At 37.5% G+C, this 20,527-nt stretch overlaps 1 protein-coding gene across 1 annotated transcript in view; it reads right to left on the reverse strand.

Annotated features, from left to right (window-relative positions):
* LOC149146651 (oligomeric golgi complex subunit) overlaps positions 1-20,527 on the reverse strand; it is a 118,458-nt gene that overhangs the window by 27,630 nt on the left and 70,301 nt on the right. The window contains exon 5 of the mRNA XM_089448948.1: positions 4,020-4,087. Within this exon, the coding sequence (XP_089305074.1) occupies positions 4,020-4,087 (68 nt within the window). The remainder of the gene's footprint in view (positions 1-4,019; positions 4,088-20,527) is intronic.

Raw genomic sequence — 20,527 nt, forward strand, 5'->3', positions numbered from 1 at the left:
TTGGCTGGGAGGTTTTTGGTCTTTTGGTAACAGGAGCGGGAACTGGAGCAAATCAGAAGCATCTTCCGCCAGGTAGGTACTTAACATCAGGTATGTACTCAACTACAAATTGATAAATTCTTATATTTGGGATAGTTATATCTTGTTAAAAATTTCAGGGCTTTACATTTTGAATTATTTTCATAGTCTTATGGTTTTATATATATTATTCTCTTTATTACATTCACTATTTAATATATATAGACATACTTTCCTTTAACTATATATAGTAGAATTATATATATGGATTATGGTGGTGGTACGTATATCATATACCCTACTATATTCTTGTAAGTTAGGTATTCATTTCAATAGTTAATTCGTTACCTAAATACGGACATTTTTTTAATATTAACTAATATATATACTAGTGCAGTGCAGGCGATGCATGCATATGTAGCTATCATATGCATGTCTCGTGTGCATGCTAATATCTCTATGTCCCTATTAATTTAAGATGGGTCCTTAGTACCTTACACAGCCTCACCCCCATACTGTTAGATAGCATAATAAAAAGTTAAATCTATCTACTAGTCTTCTAATGAAGAGTGTTAAAGCCTCCATTTTTTTAATACATGGAAGAAGGTTAATATTTCTATATCACAGTGAAGGTTATATGCATATGAGACAGACAATTTGGGTTCATTAACAGGTATCATTTTTTCCTTATCCAAAAAAACTAAAAAAGAAAAAAGGAAAAAACGACCCAACACACTCACTTCTGTTTGGGGAAATTTCCAGAATTATTGCATCATTTTTGAATCAACACTTTGAACCAGACTACTGTGGTCCATCATCAAGAATAATTTTGTGAAGAGAATATGATTCATAGTGTAAACTAATAAGAATTAAATTAAATTAAATGAAAAGTTTGCCATTGTAAATCCATTTAAGTCTCTGCTTAGATCCCAGTTTTGGAGTTGTAATGAGGCTGACAATTCCTCATTCTTTTTGCAAGCATGGAAGTATTTGGCTTGACACTTTTGGGAGAGCCTTCCCTACTGAGAGAGCCTTCCCCTACCAAGAGTCAGTTACGCTAAGGCTGGACAATCTAGAATTCATGCAATGATTAAAGAGATATTGTGATATTGTGTATGTCTCTTTAAATGATATATTTTAATTATTTGAATTCTAATTTTGTTTACATGGCCATTTCAGACTAAGGTTGACGTCGACTATGGGAATAGAGTTGGTAAGTATGGAATATTAAAAATAATTTCTACACAGCTAAGGTGTTGGAGGCGACCCAACCCCGAGATGAGCTAGTGTTTGGTTTACTGCAAGTCTCTGGAGCTACCCTCCACTCGACCTAGTCTAGCATCGCCCCCACCTAGCGCCGTCACTCCTTAACTCCATTACTAGCTCCCCCATTCCCCATTTTCTGCATAGGGCATATTCCCCGTGACCGCGTCGTGCCCTCACCTATCTCCTTTGCAGCAGTTGGTCTCCTACAGCGACGATTAGCCTGGATTACGGCGGCAGCTGGCGTTAACTCCTGGAGAAGTCATGGACCCGGATTTCGTGGATTATTCGGAGGACCCTCTCGAAGGTGCCTCCATATGGACTACCCCTCATTCAAGCTCGGAGGGTTTCTTTCCGTTCAGCAGAGACTTGACAGAGGCCATTGCTCCTCTACCTGCGATTACGGGGCCTTCTTGCTCAGTTATCACTCTACCCGTTGTTCCTCCTTCCTGGCCACCTTTCGCTACGCCTCCTCCGTCTCCGACTTCCCTACAATTCGTGGCTCATTGCATTGGCCCTGATCTCACCGCCTACTCTTCTGGTGGCCCTCCTCTTCAACCATCCACCGGATCCCACTACCCTTCCACTGCTTTCCTCTCAAGGTCTACCCCCCTCAGCTCCGATATCATTTCCCCTATCGGGCAGTTTCACGAATGTCCCCCCCTATCGGACACCTTCCCCTCTGGCCCTGGTCTGAACCCCTCAAACCCTAACCCTACTTACCCTACCCACAGTGGAACACAGGAGGGTGGCACTGACGTGGGACATAGGCCCGGGAAACGACAGAAGTGTGTAAAATCAAGAACTCAGGACGTCATCATCAGCCTGGAGGAAGACATTCAGTGGGGAGAAGCCATGGACACCGTCGAACGAGTCCTGGTGGGCAGAGTCCGAGGCAGGAACTATACGGCGCACGGTTAAAATAATGGGTGGCAGAAATTTAGGGACAACACCTGGCCAAGTTACCTTTCGTTCAAACCTTCGTCCGCGGCTGGTTTGCTCTATGATTCGCTCGGGCCGAGCATACGAACTAGGTTTTGTCATCATTCTGGCATATAGAGCAGGCCCTTGTGCTGCTGAGGAGATGGAGCCCCCTTTTCGATCCAGAGAGGGAACAGTTAGGGGTTGGGCCTCTATGGGTTCGCCTCCCCGGCCTGCCGCTACAATTCTGGTCTGAGGACATATTCAGACGCATAGGGAACTCCCTCGGCACCTACCTGGAATTTGACAAGTCATACCTCTCCACGGGAATCATGGCTTTCGCGAGGATCTTAGTTCATATAGACATCCGAGAAGGTCTACAAGAGCAAGTTACTCTGTGTTGGAGGAATTTCACACGAACACAGATCCTGGATTATGAGGGGGTACCATTTAGGTGCAGGCGCTACCACAAAGTGGGTCATCTCTACAAGGACTGCCCTCTAATTGGGAAAGCGAGGAATGGGAACAAGGGCAGACAATTCCTACTAAAAATCCTCAGGCAACAGCAAGGCACAACCCTTCGCATGAAGCAATGGAGCACACAGCCCCTGAAGCAGCAGAGCATTCCCCGGCCTTGGAGACTCCGAAGAAGCACGGAAAAGCATCATATCGGCCACCCTCTCCTCCTCTGACTAGGTCAAGGGCAGCTGCTAAAGCTGCGCTATCTTCGGGGAATGCAACACACTTGTCGATATGTTATCCAAGGAGGCAGCGGTCAGGCCACGTGACACATGGATGATACAGGAGCAGAGGGATGAAGCACACTACCAGTACTATCATCGCCCTTTCATGGACCATATAGTATAGGCTCAGCAGGAGCCTGTGCTTTTTTGTTATATGTTAATATTATCATGTTTATATTTTTACCAGATTGTATTTACAGACAGACATACTCTCTGAGCAAAGTATTTTTTTGATAACATTATATGAACTCTACTGATGGCAGAGCCTCCCTGCGTGGAGTGTTGATTATATTTTTTGTATTACCTCTACTTGACAGGCACTTAGCCTCATATACTGCATATGCGAACAACATCTACAACATGTAATTTTCCTTAATATAATGAAAATTACAATTTTTCCAAGGGGAAAAAAATAGTCGGCTTATATTTATTTAAAACTAAATATTACATTATGGTTGGCTCATATATTTTAATGTTATAATTAGTAAACATCCATTTCTTTTATTTTTGTTTATGCATTTCATTGTCAATAGAAGGCATGCAAAAAGCATAACGAAATATTTCACATGCAAGTATTGGCTTTGGTTAATAAAGTTCCTAATTAATATAGTCTTGACTAGAGTACAAATCTGCTCAAAACTAAGCTGAAGCTATTGAATAGAATGTTGAGTGGCTGCCAGTGCAGAGTTACAAGTTAAATCTAATCTACTAAGACAAAGCTTTTGATTGCGATATTGATAGTATGTAGGTACAATTAGTGTTTAGATTAGCTTCAAAGCAAATATACTCATAGATATAGGCATTGCTAACTTGAGAAGAGCTGTTCCCAGAGACTAGGATATATGATCAAGTTACTGGGACAACAGAAACGGTTTAATCGAGTGGCAACAACTGCCGATTATATCCCACAATATTACTGGTTCCATTTCACTGGAGATACATTTACATGAGCAGAAAGGTATCAGGTGTATGCACTCATGTGGGCTTCCTAAAATTATATTATGGATGTGTAAGATCAAAGCTTCAAATATGTGTTCCCTAACATGAAGATGAAAAAAACAAGAGAGATTGTACCTACAAAGTCGTTCATAGGCACCTTCTTGGTAAACAGCCATCATGTCCATCAACTCCAATCCTGCACGCTGTAAACAAAAGGCATACAGTTGGCTATCAGACAATCTCATGCTCTATATTTCAAACCCTAATATACACCACCAATCCAAATACATTCAAATTTCAGATACAGTTCTAAAAAGCATAATATACTATATTTAAAATCTCAATTCTTAATAATTTAGGATGAAATCAAAAAATCAAGAGACAACAATGTCAAACATTTTCTAAAACTGGAAGGAGAATTTGTTTTGCTGCATGTATCATCTTCCAGCTCTATATATCCTCATTATTCTTTTTAACTTATTTGCAACAAATTAAAACGAATGCCAAGGGTGCATACATGATAACACAAATATATATCAAAGTTATCAGAACTGAAACCAACTTGCCCCAAAATTATGAAGTGTGACTGGCTGAAAAACTGATAAAAATCAGTTGAGTAAAACTACATAAAATATTTGACTTTTAGTAAAAAAAAAATTATATTCATGGACATCAATGGAAACTCAAACCATTAGACACCAAATATGCAATATTTTCTCATTTATATTTCATGTAAGAGTGCAAATAGCAAATTACATCAATATATAACTTTAAGATACATATAATTAGAGTTCTGCAAGAAAATACATAAACGTTGAGCATCTAAATAACCTTTATGGTCTAGAAATCATCATATTATAATTAAATAAATAAATAAATAGCTATAACGAACATGATTTGTATATTCACGAATATTCAGAATATCTTGAATATTTAAATATCCATTATAGGACAACCTGGACAAGTAATATTTATATATAAGAGTATTAAATATACAAGAGATATGATATGTTACAAATGAGGGTCTGTTTATATACTTAGGTAGGTGCCTCTTCGTGAACGGTCATGTCATTTTAAAAACATGCCCTTTCATAATTAAGTACACTTATTAATCATTATTATTTATCCATAGTTATCTTCATAACATTGCCTTCCCCTTTATAACAGCCTTGTTCTCAAATCTTATTGATGAAAAGTTTCTCGTCTTTCCCAATTCTTGAAAGTATCATCCTCGATGATACAAGACAATATGAATTTTTGAGTGTGGTATAAAATTGTCGCACTATAGAATGATCTAACCATCCCAAATTAATCTTTTGTGGAACTTTGTGGTTATTGGATACTTGGGATGAATTGTTATCATAAGATTGGATTATGCTAACATCAACATTCTTGAGAACATAAGTCAATTGTTTATGGTCTGAGTGATATGGATATGCAATCCAGTTGAGATGTTTGCTTTTATGATTTGGGTGTCGATAAGGAGTTCTTCTAATATGATTTCTCCTTATCATGTTTGTGACATTTTCTTGATTTATTTGAGGTATCTGAATTTTTTCACGCGCAAATGGTGCTTAGTTAATTGTTGGATCTTCTCTTGAGATTTTTGCTGTTTAAACTATAACAACTGAGTATCTCTTCACTTCAATTTGATTGGGATCTTTCTAAATCGTGGTACTATCTCGATCAATGTTTGTTCCCTTTTCTTCAAAATGGACTGTTAGTTCCAAAGACTTTGATGCTTCCTTCATGATAAGTTCTTCTAGTTTGTTCTCCAATGATTTCTTATCATTTTTAAGTTTATATATTTGTGTGAGTAGTTTTTTATTATAATTCTTGATACATGAAACTTCTTCAGTTTTTGTTTTGTCAATTTGTATAATGTTTGGATTTTCAAGTTCTCCAATTTTTTATTTCATAATTTGCTCTAACAACTTTTGATTGAGGGTCTTAAAGCGAAAGTTTTCTTCATCTTTTGCTAATAGATTATTTTTGAGATCTTGATTCTCTTGTTCCAACTTCTATACACATTGTTTTGTATCCTTTAGCTTTTTTATTTGTGCAAGTAATTTCTCACTGTAATCTTTTAAGTGATAACCTTCTTCTATTTTTGCAAACAATTCCTTGTTTTTTCTAATATCTTATCGTCAAACATATGTTCAATATCTTCATATTTTTTTCGTCGTTTAACTGCTTCATCTTCTAAATTTTTAATTCGTGATTGTGTGTTGCCTTCACGTTTGATTAGAATAAAAGTTTTGTGACACTTACAGCATTTGACATTTTGATTTCTAACTGATTCACGACAATTATGATATTCCTCTCCACAAAAAGTACATTTTGAAAAAAAAAAACCAAAATTCCTTGTGAAATTCATCCTTCCATATTTTTGTTGGCTTTCGTATGAATCCTTAAATAATTTGGTTCAAGTTTTTTTCATTGATTTGTTTAATACCTTTATGTATTCCTTGTTAGAAAATCAAAAAGGCAAAAAGATTTTCTTACTCTTGATAATTACTTGTGATGTTTCTTATTATCACGATTCTTTATATCTTCTTTCTTTTAGTTCATCAAGCAATTACCAAACCAGCACCACATAAAACAATAGACACCAGAAGTAGGCACAGTGCCAAGGCAAAACCTAGTCAAGCAATTCTTCCTTTCTATAGTATTCTTTGAAACTCTTCACCCTAGACCAAGACAAGGCTTTGCCTCCACACCAAGTCAGCTACCAAGAATTTCGACCTCTTTCCAGCAACTTCGATTAGGCAGCAATTTATGGCAACTAGCAGCTTCCGGCAGCAAACAAACTTGGAAGACTTCGATCTCCCAACCCAGAGCACGAAACAGAGAAAGAGAACAACCAAAATTTTGATTTTCCTTTCCTCCTTAGAACTCTCCAAACTCACATTCACTTCAGCTTCCCGACAACAAAATTTGCACCTTTTCTCAGCTACAAGAGAACTTCGCACTTCTTCCCAACTACAAGAGAATTTCACACTTTTTCCCAGCTATAATAGAAATCGAACTTGTGTATGTGAATGATACTCCAAATGAATTTGATGAGCTTGCTTTTATAGGCTCCATGTGAGGTCGAATAGGGTTCTTAGGCTGACATGGTGTGGAGGGTACATAAACGATATTTGACTCAATACTTAACCTTTTTAAATGATTCAAAAGCCCAAGAAGGGTCTCTTTAAAAGTACAATGACTCTATTGACTCATAATACATCCTAGAAGTCCTCAATGGGCACTTTGACCTAAAACATGGTGACCCAAGCATGAAACCCGTGCTTTAATAAGTCACAATAATAATAATAATAATAATAAAGTTCTCTATTTTTTTAACAGGTACATTACATGATGACTCACGTACATTAATGAACACTGAACATAGTTACATTTTCCAACACTCCCTCTTAACTAGGGAGGTATTCATAATGAAAAATACAATGGAAGATCTCAAACTATATGAACTATGAAGAACTTTAGGCATCGTAATGCCATGGACTAGATTCCTAACCAAGGAAATCTATCCAAGTGGTCTCTCAACAATTTAGGCACCGCAATGCCATGGACTAGATTCCTGACCAAGGAAATCTATCCAGGTGGGACTAAGATGGACTCAAGCTTTCAGCCTCTCTAGGTACCATCAGGCTTACTTGCTAACCACCAACCCAAAAATCCAGGTGTGTAACCAAAACAGAGCTCAATAACCAACACCACTTTTCCAACTTCGGGACCCAGACATCAACACAAAGTGTCGGCCAGATGTCTTCCCAAGCAATGCTTCACTCACAAAGCCTCAACACCCCTTGATCCAGCAAATCAAGGATGACCAATCTCTCCCAATCAAACTAATTGGTAACCAACATGCTATCAAAACCTTCGAGAGATTCACCTATACAAACACAACCCCAATCAATAATATACTTTCACATGTACATAATCAAATACAAACCTTCGAGGTCGTTCTAGATGTTGCTCCTCAACTCAGTAGGACTATCAACTGAATCTTTGACAGAAGATTCCTCAATTATACACTTTTCCTTTCCTACTCCTCATGCAGCAACATATCCTCTAAAATTCATTAATCAAGCTATGCCCTCCCTCTCAACCAGGAAGCATCTTTTCATCCAAACTCCCTCTTAATCTTAGGGAGATCTCTTCTATTCATGCTTCCCCAGGGAGATCAGCTTCTTCTTTTCGTCATTGGAGAATCTTTCGTGGCTTCCAACCATTTCATCAGACTTATTATTATCCTCATCATGTTTATTACATCAACGAGCATCTTCACCAAATTGAAGATTGTGTAACTACACAACTTAGATAGCAAGTACAACCAAATATATAGAAGCATGAAGTTAGCTATATCATAATCACGGAAGCATTTCATCTTTATACATATCAGATAGCCAAACTTAATTACAAACAAGAGACATATACTCTTCAACATCTTGCTAGGGACTTTAGTCATAAACCCTAGACTACTTCATCACAATTTTCATTCCATCTAGGGTTTCAATGTTTGCTTCCAAAGGTATGACATATCTTACTACAACATATAACATACCCTAGAAACAATTCAAACAAATAGAAAGCATCCAATGCCCTTTCAAAATTCATATGTTAGACTTCTCACTAGGGTTTCATACAAATCCTAGATTTCATACAAAGGAATCAATCAAAACCAATCACAGCTTAGTCACTAACATGACCAACTTCCACTAGGGTTATTTGCAAACCCTAGATTTTTTATCAACCATCAATCCCAACTAAAAACTCAGATTTCAACAATCTTACACAAATCTCAAATTATCATATTGTCATCATACATCAAAGATTTTTACTACGACTAAGGTTCAACTCCAAAACCCTAGAATTCCATTTTCACAATCTCAACAATCATTATATAAATAGATCTCAGATTGTTATATCACGCACACTAGACAATTTTTAACTACTACTAGGGTTTAGCAGCAAGACCCTAGAATTCCAAATATCGTCGTCCTAGAATCTCAAACAAGGACTTCCATTAAATCATAAGACTTATGACCAACAATAACTAGGTCAATACACATATCTAAGAATTCATACATATCATACATAAGCATATCATATGATCGACGACATTAATACATTTGACCTAGACGAAGCTAGGGTTTCAACCAAAAGGACATATCTATATATGCCTAGATTTCATCATCATGCAAAGACATTTCATATATGTTAGTCAAACCCAACTTCACAATGATCAATAAGAGTTAGATACTCAACAATCTTGATTACACTAGGGTTTGATTAGATAAATACACCCATACCAAGTTAACATTTCTAAGACAATATAAGGGTCTTGTTCACACATTCCACCAAACTCGAATGCGCTAGGGTTTCAATGTAGAAACATAGCAAAACCGACATTACCAAAAGGTTCGGGATTTTAGATCTTATCATTCAAACCTAACAAGTTAGATTTCCCTGATCATAACAAAATCCCAAACATGACATTCTTAAATAAAAAAACTTTAAACAACCTTTCACAATATCCCTAATTAACTTAGGGTTTCATACATTCACATTAGCATACCCTTCAGTTAGAGTTATCGAGAACCTGTCTAGGGTTCTACAAAAACAGTTAAGAATATGAGTGGGGTGGGTAGATTTATCGAGAGATGAATCACCCAAAACAAGAATCACTATGATTCAATATAGCTAGACATAACAATGTTAGTAATAGATTATCAAATGAATAATCCTTTCAATCAATGTATTTGAAGCATACCTTTCTTCCTTGACCAAGCTTGTCTTGAGAGATCCTCTTTCATACTCCTTGCATATGTTTTCCCTAATCAATAGAGGGAGAATGGTGAATAGTATTAATATGATTAAAACTTGAAAAAGTAAATGAAACCAAAAACTAAAAGGACATGAAATACTTATCTTTGGGAGTTGTTGGGGGCTCCCTCCAAAACTTGAGGGATTCCGACAAGCTTATAAAAATGTCTTTTCCAAAAATATGTTAAAACCTATAAATTCCAAAACATATAAAACAAGATATATAAAGCTACAAGCAAAGGACTGAGTAGTATAAGTTCCTAATGTCGGATTCTTTGGGCTTGACTTTCTTTGAGTCTCCTTCTTCAACAAAGTTGGCTTGATCTCCTCCTCTCTTCTTATTTTTTGGATTGTCGGGACAGTCACTCTTGTAGTTACCCTTATGACATCGATAGCACTCTGCCTTGGACATGTCAACTTTCTTCCTTGGTCCTTTTGATCTTTTTCCTTTATGTTGAGCAATGTAAGCATTTGATACTCCTTCAGAATTGGTAACCATTGAGATCCTTAGTTCTTCTTGACTACAGGCGGTCCATAATTCTTGAAAGGTGGGAGCTTTCTTCAAACTGTTGAGACCTGCAGCAAATGCACCCCAAGAGGGTGGCAATCCTAATAGAGCGGTGATCACGAGTTCTTTGTCTGGAACAATTTCATCAATAGCCAAGAGATCATCCTTGAGTCTAGTTATCTTCACAAAGAAGGTTGCCACGGTGTCTTCTTTAGTCAACTTCGTGGTTCTCAGCTCATTCTTCAAACTTGCTACTTGACCAATGTTCTTAATAGTAAATAGCTTCGACAAGGCTTCATACATTTCCTGAGCATGATCGATGTTAGCTATGAATGGGACAAGGTTGTCCTTTATTCCGTCTACCATCAGAGTCATGGCTACCAATTCTAATTCCCTGTATTTTACTTTGTCAGCATCACTGGACTCCTCTGTGGGCTTCTTTACTTATCCTCTTACCAAGTCCGGTACCTTGTTCTTTTCAAGGATAAGGTCAATCCTCTTCTTCCGGGACCTGAAGTTATAGGCCCCTTCAAGTTTATTCTCTCCCTTGATTGTGTTGGACGTCTTCCTTGAATATAGTAGACTCCTTCCCTCATATAGTCCCTTTGAATGGCTCCTTGATCAAGTGCTTGAAACTGCATTTTACTTCCTTCTTCACCAAAGCTTTGATTCCATGCTAGAAAATCAGAAAGGCAGAAATATTTTCTTATTCTTGATAATTACTTGTGATGTTTCTTATTATTACGATTCATTATATCTTCTTTCTTTAAGTTCATCAAGCAATTACCAAAGCAGCAACACATAAAACAATAAACACCAGATGTAGGCACAGTGCCAGGGCAAAACCCAGTCAAGAAATTCTTCCTTTCAATAGTATTCTTTGAGACTCTTCACCCTAGACCAAGAAAAGACCTTCCCTCCACACCAAGTCAGCCACCCAGAATTTCAACCTCTTTCCAGCAACTTCGATTAGGCGACAGCTTATGGCAACTAGTAGCTTCCGACAACAGACAAACTTGGAAGACTTCGATCTCCCAACCCAAAGCACGAAACAAAGAAAGAGAACAACCAAAATTTCGAATTTCCTTTCCTCCTCAGACCTCTCCAAACTCCCATTCACTTTGGCTTCTCGGCAACAGACTTCGCACCTTTTCCCAGCTGCAAGAGAACTTCGCACTTCTTCCCAACTACAAGAGAATTTCGCACTTTTCCCAGCTACAATAGAAATCGAACTTGTGTGTGTGAATGATACTCCAAATGAATTCGATGAGCTTGCTTTTAATAATAATAATAATAATAATATCCATTTTAAGGTCACAGCCAAGCCAGACACCAAATTGGTGTATGAGACCCCCTTATTTGTGGGACAAGGGACCCACCTCCGCGCAGCGATTTGACTGCTAAGTCTACGAAGGCATACATACTCTACCCCCCTCTGGTTTTGAACTTGTGACCTCTTAGGCGGAAACACATGCTCTTAACCATTAGGCCCACTCAAGCTGTATATAAGCTCCATGTGAAGTCGAATAGGGTCTTTAGGCCGACTTGATCTTCTTCTAGGTGGACATGGTGTGGAGGGTACATAAATGATATTTGACTCAATACTTAACCTTTTTACATGATTCAAAAGCCCAAGAAGGGTCTCTTTAAAAGTATAATGACTCTATTAACTCAGAATAAATCCTAGAAGTCCTCAATGGGGACTTTGACCTGAAACATGGTGACCCAAGCATGAAACCCAGGCTTTAATAAGTCACAATAATAATAATAATTATTATTCTCTTTATTCTTTTGACAAGTACATTACATGACGACTCACATACATTTGTCAGGCCAGGTAGTAACTCCTCAAAGCAAAAATGATTCATATCTCTTATTTCTTCAGGTAGGTCTTCATTATATACATCTGTTCACTTCATCTCCCGATGACTGTTCATATTACCTATTTATTTATTTACATTATATTCACCCAATCTTGATGATTAGGTGTCAACATTCCCCCCCTAAATCTAAAGGGATGTTGGTGAGTCCAACCATCATTCTGAATCATTCAAGCTTTTCTCTTCCAAGCACTTTGGTGAAGATGTCTGCAATTTCCTCATTAGTGGAACAATGACAGAGATGGATTATTTTGGCCTCAACATGATGTCGAATCAGATGATATTTAGTATTGATGTGCTTCATTCGATCATGGAACTTTGGGTTCTTGGCCAACTTTATTCAAGAGGTATTGTCAATCATGAGTGGAGCTGATTGTACTTGTTTTACCTGCAAATCTTCAAGAATTTCCCTGAGCCACACAATTTCTTTTGTTGCTTCAACTGCTGCCACGTATTCTGCTTCTGTTGTGGAATCTGTTGGAACTCATTGTTTGCTTGATCTCCAGGAGACAACTCCTGATCCAAGACTCATAGCATATCCTGAAGTAGATACCCCAGTTTCTTTGTCTCCATTGAAGTCTGAATCAGAGTATCCAATCAAGCTGAAGTCGTCCACCTATGTATACTTGATTCCAAAGTCTTGAGTTCCCTTCAAGTACCTTAGAACTCTTTTTGCAGCAGACCAATGTCCCTCACAAGGCTTTTGCATAAACTTGGAGAGGATTCCAACAGCGAACAAAATGTTTGGTCTGGTAGTAGTTAGGTAGTTGAGACTTCCTACAAGCTGTCTATACTTTGTTGCATCCTCAAATTCTTTTCCTTCAATAGATGTGAGCTTTAAGTTTTGTTCCATTGGAGTAGTAACAGGATTGCATTCTGTCATGCCAAACCTGTATCTCCAATGTATTTCTTTTGAGAAAGAAATATGGACTTCGGATGTTGGGTTACTTCAATACCAAGATAGTAATGAACATAGCCCAAATCAGTCATTTCAAACCTTTTCCCCAATTCCTTCTTTATGGATGCAATGTAGCTTTCATTATTCCCTGTCATTAAAAGATCATCTACATATACCACAAGATATACAACTGTTTTGCCAACTTTCTTGACAAATAAAGTTGCATCATCAAGATCATAATGTTTGAAATTGAGTTTCAGAAGATGCTTGGTTAGTTTTTCATACCAGGCTCGCGGTGCTTGTTTGAGGCCATACAAGGACTTCACCAGTTTGCATACTTTATGTTCATGTCCTTTCACAGCAAATCCTTCAGGCTGGGACATAAAAACATTCTCTTTTAGATCTCCATTCAAGAAAGCAGTTTTTACATCCATTTGATGGACTTTCCAACAGTTCTGAGCTGCTAGGGCAAAGAGTGTCCAGATGGTAGCCCATTTTGCTGAGGGGGCAAAAGTCTCCTCATAATCGACCCCTTCCTTCTGTGTAAAACCTTTTGCCACAAGCCCAACTTTGTGCTTGTCAAGTGAGCCATCAGCTTTATACTTGTTCTTGTAGACCCACTTGCAGCCAATTGGTTTAGTTCCTAATGGAGGATCAACCAACTTCCAAGTGTTATTCTTTATGAGCGCATCATACTCCTTTTGCATCGCTTCTTTCCATTCATCATGAGAAGCAGCTTCTTTGAAGGAAGTTGGTTCAAAATCTGTAGACAAGTTCAATTCACAATCATAAGAAACATCCATATCAACAGGTGAATTAGAGTCATCTACATCACCTCCATTTTGTCGGTTTGAATTTCTAGTTCTTGTCTTTCCAACCTCATCAGGATCAACACTTTCATGTGTCTTTGTCAGCCACTTTGGGGTACCTTTCTCAGATGGTCCAGGCTGCTCCGTTGATTGAGTTGGGACTGAATCAAGATTGAGTCTCCCAATTCTATCAATCACATCACTTAAAGCATCCGTTGTTGGAGTTTCATGCAAGGGAGAGTGTTCTTCAGAAGAAGATTCCACATGTTGATCTAATATAGGAATCTCCCCTTCAAGATGTGGAATCTGATTATCAAAGTCTTGAAATGATTTTGCTTTTGCAAATCTATCCAAGCGATCAAGTTGCCACTCAACAACATTGTCAGTTTTGGATGATTCAAGAGAAATTACATCTCTAGATACAACAAACTTCTTATTTACTTCATCATAGAAATGGTATGCTTTGGAGGTGTTTGAATACCCCAGGAAGATACATTTACAACTTCTAGCACCAAGTTTGTTTCTATGTACCTTTGGTATCAAGGCATAACAGGTGGAACCAAAGACCCTGAGATGCTTTACCGAAGGAACATGTCCATACCACATTTCATATGGAGTCTTGTTTCTAATAGCATTAGATGGACATCTATTCTTTATATATGCAACACATAGAACAACATCAGCCCAAAACATTATCTTTACATTTTTGAAGAAGAGCATGGATCGTACCATATTTAAGATTGTCCTATTCATTCTTTCAACTACACCATTTTGTTGGGGATTATAAGGCACAGTTGTTTGATGTTTGATCCCATGTTGGCGAAGATAGTTGTCAAATTCATTTGATGTGTATTCTTTTCCATTATCAGTGTGAATAGACCCAATATGAGATTGTGCATCATTTTCAATCCATTTATGAAAATTCTTGAATGTTTGAAAAGCATCAGATTTGTTCTTCAATAAATAAACCCAACACATTCTAATGTAGTCATCAATAAATGTCATGATATATTTATTTCCATTTGCAGAAGGAACAGGCATTGGATCACATAAATCTGAATGAATGAGTTCAAGTTTTCTATGTGCTCTTGAATGTGAATCATGAAAAGACTGTTTACTATGCTTTCCTAGAATGCAAGCATCAATTGCTTAAGTTTCCTAGGAATTGTAGGCAAACCAGCAACACCATTTTTCTTCAACAAGCGGAGGCTGTCATAGTTCAAACGTCCAAATCTAGCATGCCATAATAAACTTGATGGAAGTGTACCTTCTTCATGATGAGAATTGTATGAGAAATGTTGTGCACGAGCAGAGGTACCTTGCAGCTTGATAAGCCTTTCTTCTTCTATTTCCCTCATGACAAGTGAGTGGTCAAATGCTTTTCTTACCTCAAGCTTGCCATCAAACATATGAATGGAGTGACCTTGCTGGCGGATGTGAACCAAGGACAGCAAGTTTCTCTTGAGCTGTGGGAGATATAGAACATGATGCAAAAGAAAGTCTGGAAGACCAGGCAGTTTAAGTCTCATTGTGCCAAGCCCTGATGGCTTGATTTTTGATTGGTCTGCAAAGTATACTGCTCCATCAACATTGTCGGTAAATTCTTCAAAAAAATCTTTTCTATAAGTCATGTGGCAGGTTGCTCCTGAATCAAGCAACCAATCATTTTTCCAAGAAGCAAGTGAAGCATTAACTAAATCTTCATTTACTCGAATATTACATTGTGCCACAACATAGTGAGCGGATTCAGGTGCTTTACCTTTGTCTATATCATCAGTTTTCCCTTTCTGTTGGTTTCTTTGCTGCTCAATTTTGTCCCATAGTAGCTTGCATGTAGAGGCATCATGTGATCCATTTCTTTTGCAGCGTATGCAGTGCAAATCTGCCTTTTCTCCTTGAGAGTCTCTGCCCCCCTGCCTCTGAAATCTCTTCTACCTCTTCCTCTGGAAGAATCTTGAGCAAGATTATTCTCTCTGTGTGCAAGAAGAGTTGTCTTCTTTTCCAAACCCTTCTCTTTTTCAACAAACTTCTCCATCATAAAAATTTGAATTGAGCCCAAAAATAATTACAGTATTCGTAGCAAAATACTAATAATAATTTGCTATGACTGTACAAAAAATGGAATCAACTGCAAGCTCTCAATATTCATATATCATGCAATATATATTGTATTCCTTATAACATATTCCACAATATTCATATACCAAGCACGGTCATCGAGTTAATGCACTAGAACAGTAGTGTTCTTGGACAGCAGTGTTTTTTTTTTGGACAGCAAATAACACGCTACACCTTTATGCAACATATTTCCCTCGCCTCATTGTTTATGCGAGAACTAAATGATAACGAAGGCTCATCGACAGAATAAGATGACAACCCACGAAGGCTCATAACGAAGGCTCATCGACGGAATAAGATGACAACTCACGAAGGCTCATAACGAAGGCTCATCGATGGAATAAGATGACAACCCACGAAGGCAGGGATCATATGAATAGAGGGAATAAGGACCCCATTGGATTCCTTTTTCCGGGTAGAATTGTTGTTGCAAAAACGCATACTCGCCCTATTCATTTATATGTCAAACTCATAAATCTACATAAAGCAAAACATTGGATGCAATGCATCAGGTTCTTTTTGTTAAACACTGTGCTCAATACCTGGACGACATGCCGCTGGCGGATGGCAGTCGACTATGCTGAGCGTCTGCATCTAAAATCAGCGTTCGAGGCCCTTTCAAAGGGAAACTATGAGGAAACGGTGCGCTTGTGCAAGCAAGTTGTCAAGCAGCCCGGAGGCCAAAACAATTATGAAGCTCTCGTGATCTCTTCTGCGGGAACCAATACGATCACGCTCAAACTACGTATCGCCGCGCTATTGATCTCAACCCATCAGCGTTGCGAGCTTGGCAAGGGACTTGCTGAATTGAATGAAGCATCTGAAAATTTTGATAAGGTTCTGAAGGTCGAGGTGTATTCCAACAGACAGTAAAGTCAATTTATAATACCAGCGTTTCTTACAATGCCAAAATAGCGTTATAATACCAGCGTTCTTCAACAGGAGCGGCGTACAAATCAACAGTTCAACGCAGCGTTCCATGTACCATGTCCTTTTTGCATCAGTATTTTTCTTCGACCTGAAAACATTTCCAGGCAGGAAATTTCACTGGGATGGCATTTACTGCCACATCGATGCAAGAAACAAAAAGTGTGAGCCTCACAATGGCTCTTGAGGCCACACAGCAAGACAATATTCCACCGAAACGTCTTCAGACAATATTCCAGTTCTGAAGCCGTCCCTCTCTCAACGCTTTCTGAATTTAGGCAGTAAGAACAGTAGAGAGACTGCGCAGTAGACAGAGAGGACAGAGAGAACAGTAGACAGTGGACAGAGAGCAGTAGGCAGAGGGGAGTTACAACTATTTTGGGAACTTGGCTCTGATACCATGTTAGGCCAGGCAGTGACTCCTCAAAAAAAAATGATTCGTATATCTTATTTCTTCAGGTAGGTCTTCATTATATACATGAGGGAGAGACTATTCACTTCATCTCCCGATGACTATTCATATTACCTATTTATTTATTTACATTATATTCACCCAATCCTGATGATTAGGTGTCAACAACATTAATGAAGACCAAACATAGTTACATTTTCCAACATTCCTTTCTCTTAGAAAACCCCTTTTTATATGAGCTTGGTGATATAATAATGTATTTTTTCTTTCAACTTTTCAAAAAAATAATTAAATGATTTATAAATTTAATATTTTACTTAGATTATTACACATAAAGTATAGTACCCTTTTATACCACTTGATGTTAATTCCATTTATGACTTTTACTTTTTCATATACCTTTTTCTTAAAAACTAACTTGGATATTGAAAAGGTACTTTCTTTAAAATATATAAAACTCAAATATATTTATATTTTTCCCATCGTAACAAAGCTTTAGATTAAGTCAATTAATTTATGATAACATACTATTATTTTATGTTCACATGGCAGCTTGATCATAAAAATAATATTTCTTATAAGGTTGCGGTCTTTGGATGGTTGCGTTTGAAGATTGATTTGGTCGCACTAGTGTGTAAGGGTGGTGAAGCAGGGAAATGTGATAGATCAAAACAAAGGGATGACAGAAGCACTAGCCAAGGGAAATTATGGTGTTGTACGGTGGAAAAACAACACGACAGAGTCATATAGTGCTAACCCAAATGGGATTGGACAACAATTGATCGAATACAGTGTTGTATAGATGATGAGAGAGCAACGGCTAGTTGATACAATGAAGATACAGAGGCATTTGTGTGGTAGTGGTCTAGATGCATGAGCATTGCGCAAGGATGTATGCGGCCAGGTAATGATGTTTCCTGTGGCATGCTGCGGAAGGCCCAACTACAGTGGTGGTTGTGGTTGCATGAGACGGTTGTTGGATGCAACACCGACTATGGCAATAGTTGGTCGGTTGCATCTTTTCTTTTTCTTCTTTTTTTTCTTTCCTTCTTTTTTAATTTGTTTATTTATTTCCATTTCCATTTTTTTCTATATAATCTCCTTTTTTAATTTTTTATATATAATTTTTCTTTTCTAATTTCGCTTTTTTCCTATAATTTTATTTCTTCCTTTTTTTTGTTAATATATATATATATATATATATATAATTTTTTTATTATTTCTTTTCTTTTTTTTAATGGCTAAAGGCCTAATGGCTAAATGGAGAACCTCCAAAAGTCTTTGTGTGGCTAACAACCTCAATCGCAATGGCAACGGCCTTGACGAAGGGTTGATGGCCAAAGGCCAAGATTAGAGAACGAAGCTCTAATAACAATGTAATGAACAACGTTCGTACACTCGCGAATATTCAGAACCTCTGGAATATGTAAATATCCATTATAGGACAAAAAATATTTATATATAAAGTTGTTGAATGTACAAGAGATAGGATATGTTACAAATGAGGGCCTGTTTATATACTTAGGCAGGTGCCCCTTCATGGAGAGTCATATCTGTTTTAAGACATGCCCTTTCTTAACTAACTACACATATATTAATCATTATTATTTATTCATAGTTATGTTCATAACATTAGCTCATGTAAAGTCTGGCTCAATTCCATGAATCTTAGTGTCGCTCACAAAATCACAGCCAAAGCCCTAATAAATTGGATAAGGCTTTTGGTTACCCAAATAGTAAGCGAAGAGAAAACTAGTTTTAATAAAGGCAAATTCAGTCTTGATAATATTTTCACTATCTAGAAGGGGGGTGAAATTTGAATGGGTACAGGAATCTAGACAAAAGCCACTTCCTTGAAAAATAACTTTGATAAAGCATATAGAACTAAATGGTATTTCATTTTCAATAGTTGGATCAGTTGGGTTTGGGTCTTTTAATCAACAATCACTGTCATTCCTTTTCACATGGGTGTCAATGAGAGTTAGCATGAATAGTGTGTTGTCTAACTCTATTCGCTGCAACATTTTATTCAATAGGGTTTCCCTCCTAATTCCTATGTTTATGTAATAGCAGTGGATGTCCATGGTTATTTGTTGGTGGCTACTAGAATGCAAGGGAAAATCAGAGGAATATCATTACCTGTAGGTTATCAGCTTCATGATGTTCACTTGGCAGATTATTCAACATCAACCCCTAAATTTAATCAACAAACTGTGAAGGGTACTCTATTATGCTTGGAAACTTTTGCAGAAGCAACTAAAGCGATAGTTAGTAAAGAGATAACTAAGGTCTTTCTTGTTGGTTAGGATGACCATCCTCTTTAGTTGAACCATAAGTGGAAGTTCACTAAACCTAGACAGATCATTGATATGAACATTTCTCTTGTCGATTAGTGGCAATGGATCATGGCCAATTTTGAAAAGAAACTTCAAGCTTAGAGTCACCTTGATCTACCTCTTGCAGGGAAAGTTGCATGTGTTGATGAGCTTCTAACAATTGGCCAAATTTATTATTCATCATAAGCTCTCAAACAACTTACAAATCGTTGGAGCACATTATTAGAGGGGATTATGTCTCCTTGACATAAGAGCATAAGAGGCAGTTCTTGCTTTGAAATGGGTATTGAATGTGGTGGAGAGGGAGACTCCTTAGCAAGTTTTAGTTCAACACCTGATTTAATAGTTTCATCACATTCACTATGTTAGATATCCTTTCGATATGTGTAACATATTTGGGAATGGGCTTTCATGATTTTGGAATTTGCTCCAATTAAGAGCATGTGGTTGCATTGTAGGTTGTGTTTGGTTTTCTTTCCTGGTAGTTTGAGGGGCTTCAAGATGTCTGGGGTTTGACATCACGACCAATTTGGACATATTCAGGTCTCCTAGTGGTCAAGTTGGCCTTTCAACTAGGTTTTTTGGCAAGACATTTGCAAGGAAATGTCTCCTTTTAAGGTTTCGTGGAATCATGAGCACCATCATCAGCCGCCTAGTTTGTGTGCTCTTAACCAAACCAAAAAATCATCAATTTAGATAGTTCTTTAGAGTGCCTCTAAAGCATGATCCTTGAAGAGTGTCTTTTTAAAATGAAATTACGAGTCAGGTCCAATTGTAATATAACTGTGAGATTTTTTGCCCTAGATTTGTCCTTTAAGTAGCTAGGATTTCACAAATTTTCTCAAACTATTTAATTCAACACAAACAGAAGTAACCTTCACAAATAGACTTTTCAATATGAAATAAACCTAACAATATAA

This window comes from Pinus tabuliformis, chromosome X (assembly GCF_031772625.1).
Source record: "Pinus tabuliformis cultivar Carrire ecotype Pingquan chromosome X, CPIR1, whole genome shotgun sequence".
NCBI lineage: Eukaryota > Viridiplantae > Streptophyta > Pinopsida > Pinales > Pinaceae > Pinus > Pinus tabuliformis.